Source organism: Anser brachyrhynchus (assembly GCF_964034855.1).
Source record: "Anser brachyrhynchus genome assembly, chromosome: 8".
Lineage (NCBI taxonomy): Eukaryota > Metazoa > Chordata > Aves > Anseriformes > Anatidae > Anser > Anser brachyrhynchus.
In genome coordinates, this window is record NC_137702.1 from 10022992 (window position 1) to 10035666 (window position 12675).

At 46.1% G+C, this 12675-nt stretch overlaps 3 protein-coding genes across 6 annotated transcripts in view; 2 read left to right on the top strand and 1 right to left on the bottom strand.

Moving 5' to 3' along the window:
- Positions 1-194: 194 nt before the first annotated feature.
- On the top strand, positions 195-8105 carry IPP (intracisternal A particle-promoted polypeptide). Of its 2 annotated transcripts, none has more exons than XM_080602234.1 (8): positions 195-634; positions 760-1191; positions 1514-1669; positions 2499-2666; positions 3993-4130; positions 4438-4560; positions 5222-5442; positions 6307-8105. In XM_080602234.1, exons 1-8 carry the CDS (start codon positions 337-339, stop codon positions 6529-6531), a joined length of 1761 nt encoding a protein of 586 aa, XP_080458360.1. In that variant the 5' UTR covers positions 195-336; the 3' UTR covers positions 6532-8105. The 2 variants fall into 2 exon arrangements, with proteins under 2 accessions (XP_080458360.1, XP_080458361.1); XM_080602235.1 differs by having other exon boundaries at positions 195-607.
- A 571-nt stretch (positions 8106-8676) lies between these two features.
- Positions 8677-11808, bottom strand: TMEM69 (transmembrane protein 69). 2 transcript variants are annotated; one of them, XM_080602256.1, is made up of 3 exons: positions 11669-11808; positions 11498-11560; positions 8677-10875 (listed from the first exon to the last, which is right to left on the bottom strand). In XM_080602256.1, exons 2-3 carry the CDS (start codon positions 11540-11542, stop codon positions 10162-10164), a joined length of 759 nt encoding a protein of 252 aa, XP_080458382.1. In that variant the 5' UTR covers positions 11543-11560; positions 11669-11808; the 3' UTR covers positions 8677-10161. The 2 variants fall into 2 exon arrangements, with proteins under 2 accessions (XP_080458382.1, XP_080458383.1); XM_080602257.1 differs by having other exon boundaries at positions 11717-11787.
- The window catches only part of GPBP1L1 (GC-rich promoter binding protein 1 like 1), a 33786-nt gene continuing 32880 nt past the window's right edge, over positions 11770-12675 (top strand). The window contains exon 1 of one of the 2 annotated variants that reach the window (XM_080602246.1): positions 11770-11901. The gene's annotated coding sequence lies outside the window, so the exon portion shown is untranslated. Of the gene's footprint in view, positions 11902-12303; positions 12458-12675 lie in introns of those variants that run through there. The other variant, XM_080602245.1, reaches the window with a different exon arrangement.

Here is a 12675-nt window from a genome sequence, read left to right on the forward strand (position 1 = left end):
AAGCCTGAGGGAAATATGACTGAGGTCAGCGCACATCTGCTGCTCCCCTTCAGCACTACAGGCAGGGAGCGAAGCAGATGAAACCTCACACAAGAAATCTTCTGACAGAGCTGACAGCGCGCCCACGGGGCAACCAGGCTCCAGAGAGCCAAGTGACAGGGACATCACACAGCCGAGGGGGCAGACGGACCGACAGACACACCCCAACACCCGCTGCGGGATCAGGACGCTGAGCAACACAGCCCCTCAGGGAGCAGGGGGCGCCGCCGCCATTTTGCGCATGCACCGGGGCCGCCCCTCAGGGCGGCGGGCGGCGGTGCCGCCTCAGCCAGCGCCATGGCGGCCGCCGGGGCGGTGAGGAGCAGCGGGAGCAGCAGCAGTTCCTTCTGCGACCGGCACGCCCGCCTGCTCCTGGCCCAGATCAACCGGCTCCGCGCCGGGCAGAGCTTCTGCGATGTGCGGCTGGAGGTGGGCCCGGAGGCGTTCGCCGTGCACCGCCTGGTGCTGGCGGCCAGCAGCCCCTACTTCGCGGCGCTGCTGGCGGGCGGCATGAAGGAGAGCGGCCGCGACGTGGTGCGCATCGCGGGCGTCGAGGCGGACATCTTCGGTACGCTGCTGGACTTCATCTACACGGGTAACGGCGGGGACGGGACGGGGTGGGACGGGGCCGCCGGGGGGGACGGGGCGGCCTCCCGACGGGGGTCGTCGCCCCCCACACGTCCCCACAGCGGGGCCCCGGCGCCGTGTGCCTGCCCGCAGGGGTGGTGAGCATCGGGGAGCACAACGTGCAGGAGCTGATCGTCGCCGCGGACATGCTGCAGCTGAGCGAGGTGGTGGAGCTGTGCTGCGAGTTCCTCAAGGGGCAGATCGACCCCCTGAACTGCATCGGCCTCTTCCAGTTCGCCGAGCAGATCGCCTGCCACGACCTGCTGGAGTTCACCGAGAGCTACATCCACGCGCACTTCTTGGAGGTGCAGGGCGGCGAGGAGTTCCTGGCGCTGACGAAGGAGCAGCTGGTGAAGATCTTGCGGAGTGAGGACCTGAGCATCGAGGATGAGTACCAGGTGTTCGTAGCTGCCATGCAGTGGATTTTGAAGGATCTGGGGAAAAGAAGGAAGTACGTGGTGGAAGTGCTGGAGCCTGTTCGATTCCCTCTCCTACCAGCGCAAAGGCTTTTAAAATACATAGAAGGTAAGTGAAGAAAAGCAAGAAGGAATATCAGATGTTTGAACAATGCATGCCTCGCTCAAATACAGAGCTGCTATATTGTGATAGATTTTGCTAGATTAATATCACAAGGAGTGAAAAGATTGACTTTATACCAGATGAGTTGTGTCTTTTAACAAATGAGCACAGCTTACTTTAAATACATGCTTTTGAAAAAGTCTTACAAAACTATGCAATCTTAATTGGGCTGCTGTTTTGAGGAGAATGTGGTAACTTTTCTACAGCTGAGTTACTTACTGTATATAACTTTTCACCATGCCTTTTTTAATCTCCTTTTTTCCTCAAGGTATTCCAGATTTCAGCCTTCGGGTGGCCCTTCAAACTCTGTTGAAAGAATATTGTGAAGTCTGTAAATCTCCCAAAGAAAACAAGGTCAGCAGTTTTCTGCAAGCTTCTAAAGGTCGTCCCCGGAGGAAAGCCAGGAAGTACCTTTATGCAGTAGGTTAGAATGTGGCTGTTTGAACCTTGTAAAACAAATGATGAAGTAGTATCTCACATTACAGTACTGAAAGAGATACTGAACTATTTTTATGTAATGAGAAGATACAAAAATAGCAATATTATAGATTCATAGAATGGTTTGGGTTGGAAGACACCTTAAAGATCATCTAGTTACAACTCCCCTGCCATGAGCAGGGCTTACCTGCTTTCTGTTTAGAATTAGAGCGGGAGCGTTCACATTTCATGTCGTTATGACATGTTATTCAAAGCCTAGATCTGCCTTTAGACGTTACTTGCCATGGGTGGAAAGCTGTAAATCAGCAGAGGGTTTGTCTGTTGTTCCCTATTGGAAGCACATTCTGGCAAATGCAGTTTCATTTCACTTCTTGTTCTCCTGAAGTTTGAAGTTTTCTCCGTCTAGAACTTTATGGTTCATTTGATGGGATACATGCAATTTAGAAGTTTTCACCAGTGCTATAGTTTTGTATTGGAAGGGTGTTCTCTTGTTTCACCCTGTGGGAAGTAACAAAATCTTAAGATAGCAAAAGCTGTTGGCTGCTCTCTGCGTTTCGCTGAGAACATGAACAGTCATGTCAGTAGTGATGCAATGAAGTGTAGTAGCCCAAGTTACGTGACCTACAAGGTGACCATTGTGTGTTGGAGGAGTCATGCAACTTGGAAAAGGCTGAATCCTGCTAGAAGTAGCTAATGGCTGTTGCTGCTGTGCTTTTTGTGTGTGGTTGTTTTGTTTTGTTTATGGTTTAGCTATAGGAGCATGGGATTGAGCAGGAAGCTCTTACTCAGCCATGACCTTTCTACTTGCTTTCTAGGGGGTTACACCCGACTGCAAGGAGGACGCTGGAGTGACAGCAGAGCCCTCAGCTGTGTGGAGCGATTTGACACTTTCAGCCACTACTGGACCACGGTGTCCTCTCTCCATCAGGCCCGGAGTGGGCTGGGTGTGGCTGTTGTCGGAGGAATGGTCTATGCCATTGGAGGTAACAGCTGAAACAAACACGTGCCTTGGGAACCTTCATTATGCTAATAGTAGGGCCCTGGCCTCCTATGTAAGGCATTTGTCTACTTCTGAAAAGAAGTGACTGCTAAGAGAAACTGGCTGAAGAATTGGTATGCATCAGAGGCACTGTCCTCTGTGCAGTGATTTCAGAAAGCTAAGTTGATTGTGCTTATTTTAGTAGTACGTGCCCTGTAGTGGTATACAGTAGATTCCTGTTCCTTAACTACAGTATCAGAGTAGGATTTTTGTTATCATTCTGATGGTGTTTAGGCAAGAGCTGTTAGATGCAGCAGTTTATTTACTCACAAAAAGTACCCAAGAAAATTGGTAAGCAGTGTCCCTTACTGACTTACTAACTTAGTAGGGATTAGTGTTGTGTGCTTTGGTTCCAGATGAGTTTATTCTTGGGAATGGACTTTTTCTTTGAAGAAAAACTTGCAGTATTGCATGGGCCTAACATTATGCAGTCCAAAATCCACTTCTAGATGTTTTCCTGACTGAATTTAGGGCCTTCAGAGACATAGGGCTTTGTTTGTTACATGGATACTGGAGAAATTGTAGATGGAGTTTTTCAAAACTGTTTTTCCTGTAAGTAGTATTGAGGAAGCTGGCAGTAGGTAACATAACTTCTACCTTTGGTAACAACTGAGTTAGGGTTCCTTGGTTCTCCGCCATCGCTGCTCTGAGTGTGCTGGTTAGGATTCCTGTTGGCAATTTAGTGAACATCTTTTCCCTCGTGGTATAGCAAGTCACTGGTAAGCATGTGGACATCCTCAGATGTACAAAGAGGTGGTGAGTATTCTGCAGGCTTTGTGTACTACCAGTAATAGCATCTCTTTCCTCACTTGTAATCGAGTAGAAGCCTACAGCATGAGAAGCAATAGTACAAGACAGTCCACTTGTCTGCCTACCTGGAAAGGCTTGTTATATACGTTTGCACAAGGATGTGACGTGTAGCTCTACCTGGCAATCGTTAAAGAATGCTTGTGTATACTGTTTCTGTCACCACAAAACACATTCTTTGGTCTCGAAAACCCTGCCATTTGTGCTGTAGAACAAACTGTGTATAGCACTGTGGTTGTTCACTCTGTTTTCAGTAGTGTTTCAGAGAACTGTTGACGAAGGCTGTTCCTCGTGATGGTTCAATTCTGAGTAAAATTGAAGTTTTCGCTACTTTGGCTGTTTGGCTAGCTGAAAGAAAAATTATATTTTAACATTGTTTGTCTAGGAAGGAGTTGAATGCTTCTACTTCTGCAGTGCTAAACATTGTGATTCCCCTGTCTCTGTGCTTGCTCTTCATATGCAGGTGAGAAGGATTCAATGATTTTTGACTGTACTGAATGTTATGATCCCGTCACTAAGCAGTGGACCACTGTGGCTTCCATGAACCATCCTCGTTGTGGACTGGGAGTGTGCACGTGCTATGGTGCTATCTATGCTTTAGGTAACTTTTTTTTTCTAGGTGAAGTTGATTTTAAGTGTTCATTCATGGAACTCATGAATCGATTTATCTTAAACATTACATCTTGGTGTTGCAAACGTGCAGATTTAAAGTTTTGAAAAAGAGTTGCGCAAACAAGTGTTAGTGCACCAAATACTTGTGGAATAGTTATTGTTCAGTTATAACTTGTCGCCCTAGTAGAATACATGCTGGTTTCTGAATTACTGTTGCAGGACACAATGTGTCTAAAAATGCAGCTAACATAGTTTCATACCGTTAAATTTTTCCCCGTGTTTATTGTCATTTGCAGGAGGTTGGGTTGGAGCAGAGATTGGCAACACAATTGAAAGATTTGATCCTGAAGAAAATAGTTGGGATGTGGTGGGAAGCATGGCTGTGCCCCGTTACTACTTTGGGTGCTGTGAAATGCAAGGTGAGTACTGGTAACTTGTGTCCAAAAACAGTGGTGAGAGATGTTAGATTTTAAAGCTTTGTGTTTCAGTCATGAATTTCTTACCCTTGTCTTGTCCTGAGCTGTCAGTTGCACAAGCTTGTGCCTCACTTATTTGTCCTTCTACCACCTATTTCTACAGAAATTAAAGACCATAAAGTTCTTCCTGTTTTCTGCCATTTACCTCATGAAAGTAGTTTCCATGTGACTGTCAGTATGGTTATCCACCTAATCTATTAACAGTTGATTGTCCTTCTTGGTATTGTTTTTATTTATCTCCCATATTTGTGTTTGTGTCTTTGTGACAATCTGAAAAATTACCAAAGGTTATCCTAGGACAACCATGTCTAAAGACTTGATCTGTAAATGTGCTTATTAAGCGTTTGATCCAGGCCTGGTCAGCAATTGCAGCCTTCTGAATTCTCCACCCTGCACTTGATTAATGACTGCTTTCATCAGAGCTTCTAGTGCTTAAGCCTCATAGCTACTTGTTTGAAGACTTCATGTATGCTACTTCTGGACAGATGGAGGGTTTTATTTGGGGTTTGTAATGCCAGACTGAAATGGGTGTTGTGGAAAGAATTTTCTGTCTTTCAAACTGTTTTATTTTGAACCTAATAGGGAAAAAACTTTGATTCCATAGGTTTGATTTATGTTGTTGGCGGTATCAGCAATGAAGGAGTAGAGCTACGTTCTGTTGAAGTCTATGACCCAATATCTAAACGTTGGTCTGAGCTTCCTCCCATGGGCACCCGAAGAGCGTATCTTGGTGTAGTTGCTCTCAACGATTCTATCTATGCTGTGGGAGGCTGGAACGAATCTCAAGATGCTCTTGCTACTGTAGAAAGATACTCCTTTGAAGAGGTATGGTAGAGTCCCTACACTGAATAAACTTTGTGTAAGATGCTACAGAGATAGGCTGGTTCCTTTCTTTAAAAAGATAAGAAACAAAATTAAATTTCCAGTTTTCCTTTTCACTGCTGGTTGGTAGTACGAGTCAAATAAAGCTTCAGTGACCTCAGGGTCTGTCTGTCCTAACCAGCCTGCAGAATTTTGCTAATCTGACTCCGAGTGGAGTGTTCATGAAGGTTGTATGCGTGCTTTTCAGAAACTGAAAGCTAACCAAGCATGGATATTCTGTAGCTTGATAAATACTTGGTAGGGTTAAGGTAGGGAGATAGATTTTCCCCCAGTAGAATGGTTGTCCTTTGACTAGAGAGAAAAAACACTCTGAAAAAGTAAGAGCTGCCCTTTACTGCAAAACTTGAGGATGTGTCTTCTGCATCAAAATCATAATGGTGTTTCACTGTGTGAAAAATCACTTTGAACACAAAATTAGTCTTGTCTGTTACTGCTCATGTTTATATGATGTTCTTTGGAACAGTAGCCGGTGTTAAAAGAAACACATACTCTAGTGTGGCTTTTTTTTTTTTTTTGGAGACAGACCGCATTATGCAGTGACAGAAGAAAAGAAAGGGTGTTGCATGTAGACAGTACGTGATCTGTTCTTTAGCAACTAGCATGATGTGCTAGCATTTTCACTGTGAAAATGTTGTCATTACAATATTGATGATCCTCTTCATGCTGTACACATACTGTATTTGAGCCTGTGATGTGTTTGCTTAGTGTTCTTTGCATATGTTTCAATCTTTAGGCTTAAAAAACTACTTTTATCAGAATCGGGGCATACTCTAAAACTACTTGTTGACTCTTTCACGTTCTCGTTAGGAAAAGTGGGTTGAAGTTGCACCAATGAAGATACCAAGAGCTGGTGTCTGTGTTGTGGCTGTGAATGGATTTCTTTATGCCTCGGGAGGCCGAGCTCCCAGTCACGATTTCGCTGCTCCAGTAACCTCTGACTCTGTTGAAGTTTATAACCCACATATGGACAGTTGGACTGAAATTGCCAACATGATCACCAGCCGCTGTGAAGGAGGTGTAGCTGTGCTGTAAAGCACAAGGAAGAAACTTCATCCAAGGAATGAGTGAACATGTGTCTCCTCAGATTTCCAGTTTCATTGTCCAGAAACCTTCTGGCAGCAGAAGCTTCAGTAAAGACAGTGGAGAATTAGATGAGAGGGCTTTTCCTAGGCAAAAGGAAATATTAAAACTCTTGCCCATCAAAGTAAATTGGCTTATCCAAAGTCTGTTTCAGGAAGTACTCTGTTAAAGGTAGGAATGTCTCTTATGACTGGATTAAGTTCACTTAAATGGCAAATTTGCCCTGTAAAAAATCTGAAGAAATCATTCCAGCATGCTAGAGACATTAATCATATTAATTCCCTAAGATGCACTAAAGTTAGCGTCTTTAGCTGGTCGTACAAGCTGGCAGAAGGCTGCTATGGATGGTGGGAGTCATCTGATAATAAGAGCAGACTGGCTACTTGGTTAGCATTAGTTTTCCTTTTCTGGGAGAAAACAAAGAGGAAAAGATGAGAGGCAGGGAAGACTTGGTACCTCTACTTGTGACCCAGCTGCATTTGAGCCTCTCCTTCTGCTGCTGGGCATAGGCATTAAATGTGGGTTAGATGTTTACTTCCCTGCCACCCGACTAACTGTGATGGTAAGTGGCTGAGGATTTCCTGTTCTCTAGTTTTTTCTTGCAGTTCTAATAATGTCATTCCACTTCAGCACAGGCTTTTTTTTCCGTCAGTGGTGTCAGCAATGAGAGTAGAGCTCCTTTTTTGTGTAAACTTTGATTTTAAATGGAAATGCTGTTCATTAGATTAGCTGTCCTGCAGTTAGGACTCTTCTTAAACTGAAAATCCAGGGAAAGCATTTTGCCCATTTTTATTTTTCCTTACTTGTGTTTTACCCTGTGTGACGCATGCCAAGATTTGGCATTGGAATACATGCAAGGTGCACATGTTCATCCTTGCTACATCTTGTGTCCTGCCTCTTCCAAACTTTGAGTGGTTGGAGCTTTCCGTGATAGAATTAGCTGTGTTCAGCATTGGAGTGATGCTATCAGCGTGTCTTGTCTTAATGAGTTTGCATTTAGCGTGGATACACTTAGTAGAACAGTTCTTGCAGGAGTTTGGAGTTATTTCTAGATTCATCTAAGTAACGTTGTACTTGAAGCTGCTTTTTGCACAACACGATTGCATCGTCTGCACAGCTATAGATGACTCTGAAATAAGGCTGCTTGAACTTTGATAGACAGTGTTACTCTAGAACACAAAACCACAACTGGAATGTTACAAAACAGGAAGCCTGCACTATGGAGACAAAGAGGCATTCATGCTGTCTAAGTCAATATCCCGTTTGTGCAATTAACAAATTAATATACGAGCAAAAGCCTCCAGAATGAGTGTTTCAGGTACTTTAAGAATCAAGGGTTTACATTCTAACACAGAACTGGGAGCTTGCCAGCCTAAAACGTGCTAGACAATGGAGTATTTGTTTCTCGGATCACTCAAGTTTTGTATGTTTTATTTCAAAATGATTTCTTAGGTGTGTCTATTCTGTCTTTTTTCAAGTTTAAGCTTGTTTTAAACAGTTTTTCATAATAAAATGCATTTTTGTAACTTAGTGTGGAATGCTCTTGAATAGGGTGCTTTCCCATTGTAATCATTGTTGTATCATTGCTACTTTCACCTAATAGGTTATTTTGTTTGTTTATTTTAACTGGAAATCCCCCTGGTTATAAATGTGGACTGCTTTAAAGCTGCAAATAACATACTTCTGTAGTTAAACACTCCTGTGTTTTTGTTCAGTTTTGTGCAGCCATCTCTGGGATCAAAGGATAGGTAATATTTCTTAAGCTTTTCTTATTTAGGTTTCAGGATCCTTCACAAGCCATTTGAGAAACGTTACCTTCAGTGTATTTTATAAGGGAACTACACGTTCAATCCTCATCCCTTTCACTAAACTTTCTGGCTTAGAGCAGCTTGAGGGAATCTGCTGTTGGTATGAAGTTACCTTCTCCAGTTTTTATGGTCAGTTTTATGATGTTTCAGTGAGGCGTGGAACTCAGTTGATTACAGTCTCCGATATTCATCACGTCTTTCCCTGACTCAGGCCAAAGACAGTAAGTACTCGTCTGGATCCATTTAAAAAAAAAATACTGTGTCTAAGTAAGACAGAATAAAAGAACCGTTTTTATTCACAAACTCACTTTGTTTATGTTCAGAGAACACCTAACTGTATTGCCAAGTCGGGGATATGATGTTGTTAGCATGTACAAGTCAACAGGGTATGCAAGTCAGATGCTCACATACCAAGCTGCTCTTTCAGCAACAAGAAGGCATCTCTATCTTGAGGATAGGCAGGTTTCTTAAACCGTTCTTTTGCAGAATGACAAATTTTGTTATGGTAGGTGATTCATTCTTCATTGAACAGCTATGAAGAATGGTGTTCTAAGACAGCTATGAGGATTAACTAAATTGGTCCTAAGAGCATGTAGAGATGTCACATTTCAGCTTTTTTCTTTTATCTTACACTGTACTTAATACTTCGGATAAAAAAGCTACAGTAAATAAAATCACAGAAGGTATAGTTGGCTTCTGAGGTAGCTGAGGCTGGAAAAGGAAATGAGCATGACTGATGCTGTTGATTTTTCCCCTAAATGATGTTAGGAAGAGAATACCCTCCTGCAGTCTGTTTCAATAATCAGTCAATCACAAAGGGATCACAGGGTACAATTCTATTTGTACCTGCCCAGGTTCCTCAAGTAAAACTGGAGTTGAGGAGGGAGGACACACAAGCTTTTTTTCAATTGTATTGTCTGATCTCTTAGTGCTAGCAACAGAGTCCTTGTGTCATATCATACCAAGTATCATCTGACAGTAGGAATACGATGGTTCTTCATGACTCTGTGTGCAACTTCCTCACTTAAATAACCCTCAGTCCAAACAAAATCTAGGAACTAACCTTTTGTCTCTTGTGGAGCTTGAAAACAGTTTTCTAGCTGTCCCTGCTAAATCACAGCATCTGAATGACATTTTAGGGGAATGCTGACCTTGACTTGCCACCACAAACAAACCTTGCCTATGCCTTGCATATTCCTTCTTATCTGACTAGTGCTTAATCACACAGCATTTAAAACATCTCAGTTGAAATAAGGTAGAGAAGTTTTGCCTCTCTTTTCTTGCATTTCCACAAAATAGGAATTGAAAGCTTATGTATTTCTGCACAATTCCACTTCTTTAAATGCTAAACTTACTGCATTCATCTTGTTATTGTTTGGAACACATTTATGACTATATGGTTGTTCTCCCTACCACAGAACATCAGCACGTTATAGTTAAACCAGATACTTTAATCATTCAGAATAGAGCAGTTCATACCTGTATTACATGAATCTCCATATTAAATTAATATGACAGTGACATCTTACCTCATTCAAGAGTGATGCTTTGTTCTACAGGCAATAGCAGATTCATGCCTGCCTTGGAAGCGATCAGTATTTGCAATCCTTCCTTCCTAAATTTGCTATGAACTTACTTGCTTCGAAATAAGCATCTCGATTAATGCCATCTTATGACATCTAAGCATGAATCTTTATTTTCCCTGGACCTCAATACAAATACCTTATTAGCAGATAAACAGCTTTTTCCTCTTGCTTTATTGTTTTGGGTCCTGCTATTTATTTCTGCTGATAATTAGGTTCTTCTCTGAGTAAGCTTTCATTGCTACAGTAGCTAACAGTGATAACGCTGCCACCACTGTTGCCACTATTCTCAATCCTTTAAACCAAATAGGATAAGTAGGAAGAAGGGAAAGGTCATAATGTAGTGCTATCCCTAAGCCCATTACCAGCATTATTGCACCATCAGTGATATCTTTAAAAAGCAAGGTTTGCCAGGCAATTAGAGGAGGAACCATACTGTTAGCCAGGTTCATCCAGTCTGGCTTGGCTGGGCTGTTTTCCGGGACAGCAAACCCCCACCTCATTCCTCCTAGGAAAGAGAGGATTACAGCACCGTAGGTAACCTGAGCGAATGCCAGCTCTGGGTAGTAGGTCCCTTGGACGACCATTGACAGCGGCACAGAAACAAACGGAATCAGCCCCGCCAGGCTTAAGTAAAGGGCTGGCTTTGGAGAATCCTTCAGCGATTTCATACTTTGTCGAAACAGGCCCAAGTCTTTGGTCTCAGATTCTTGGGGGGGCTTTTTCTTTAAGAGAGGAAGAGAGGTGTGAAAAGCCCGGAGCTTGACTGCATACACAGATGCTCTGTTGAGGCTTGGACATCTGGAGAGAAGACAAACATCTCTCTGCAGACAGAGGCTGGGAGAACGGCAAGTTGTCTTATTCTTTCCATGCAGTAGTAGTCTGGGGCCGGTTATCTTCTGGAGCTGCAATTATAAAATTTGTTCTGAACACCTTACAACATACACTTCCTGTCCTACAGTTAGAGTATATATGAAGTACTGTGCTGAGTAAGTGGTTTTTCTGCTCAGAGAACATCACTGATGCCATTCTTTGGCTTTCAAATGTTTTTTAATGTAACAGATCAAGCTGATACAGCTTTCACAACCTAGCTGACAAAGAGCAGCTAGGCTCTCCAGTGAACAAGCAGACCTTACTCACTGTGAAAGGTGTATATACCCACTTATTCTTCCACCCACGCAAGCATTCTTTAAGCATTTTTAATTTAACTTGTCAGGCCTTTTCAGAAAATATGAAGTGATTTCAGAAGTAGAACAATGTGACCTCAGAACAATTGCTACTATCCCCTCACTACTCTGTAACAATAATAATAATAGGAGAAAGGGAATTTCGACACCAAAATTTTATTTTTAAGAAGTTCGCTTTGGCCAAAGCCATTCTGAAAATTAGGAATGTGCTTGAAACATGTAACTGTGATAAACATGTGACTACTCTAACTTGTAAGTCACTTTTTTTCCCCAATGCTCCAACCATGCACTTTGTTATTCTAGAAAAAAAGAGAGAGCAAAGAAAGCTTCAGAAACTTACTCTGAAGGGTGTGCGGAAGCAGCATCGTTGCATGAGGTGAAACATATTTGCTTTACTGAGACCCTAAAAGAGACAAGCACAGGTGACGGCCTGAAGCTGATGAGCAGCCGAGCTCATGCTGTCCCCGGTAAGGGCCCGGGCTGCTCTGTCACCCGGCCGCCAGCCCCTTACCGCGGGACGTTTCGGAGCAAGCACCCCGGGCGCTCTCCCACCCCTCACCCGCCGCAGGACATCGCCTCAGGCCGCCGCCACCACGGCTCCCAGGGCAGCCGCCGGATATCCTGCGGCCCGGGGCAGCGCTCCGCTGGGGCTCGGCCCCGGCCGGGAACGGGAACGGGGCGGTTCGTTCCGCCGGGCGGGGAAGGGCCCGGGCGTGCGTGGCAGCGGCCGAGGCGGGGAGCCCGGTACGTGCGGGGCCGGAGGCGGCCGGGCCCGCCCGGCGGGGCAGGGGGGGGACGGGCGGCGGCTGCGGGCCAGGCCGGGGGGCGGCCCCGTGAGGGGAGCAGAGAGCCGGGCCTCAGGCGGCGGCGGGGCCGGGCACAGCTCGGTGCGGCCGCGCTGCCCCGCGGCTCCCGGCGGGGAGGGAGGCGGAGGAGGGAGCGGGGCGGCTGCTGCCGCCCTGGCGGTGCCGACATTTTGTCAACGCGCCGCGGCGAGGTGCGGCGGGCTGGGACTACAACCCCCAGCGTGCCCCGCGGGCACGGGGTGGCGGCGCGCTGCCTTGTGGGTCTCGTAGTTTCCCGCCCGGTGCGGCGGGGAGCGTTAGAAGCGCTCCGCGTGGCCGGCGGCGGAGCCGGGGGGGGGGGGGTGGGCGTGTCCCTTCCGCCTCGCCGGCCCCGCCCCCCGCGCTCGCGAGCCCCGCCCCCTCCGGCCCCCGGCCGGGCAGGGCCGGGCAGCCATTTTGGGCAGAGCTTTGTTATGGTTCTGGGGCCGCAGCAGGCAGCGAGAGGGGCCCGGCCGGTGAGTGCGCCGCCAGCCCGACCCCCCCCTCCTCCCACCGCTCCCGGTTCCCCCTCACATCCCCGGGCCCTTCCCCGAGCCCCGACCCGACCCCTCCGTACCCCCCCAGCACCGCCTCGGAGCGGGCCGGGCTCGGCCTCCCGTGGGCCGGGCCCCCGCTGGCGGCGGGGAGCGGGGAGCGGGGCGGGCCGGGGGGGGGGGGGGCGGCTCCGGGCAGC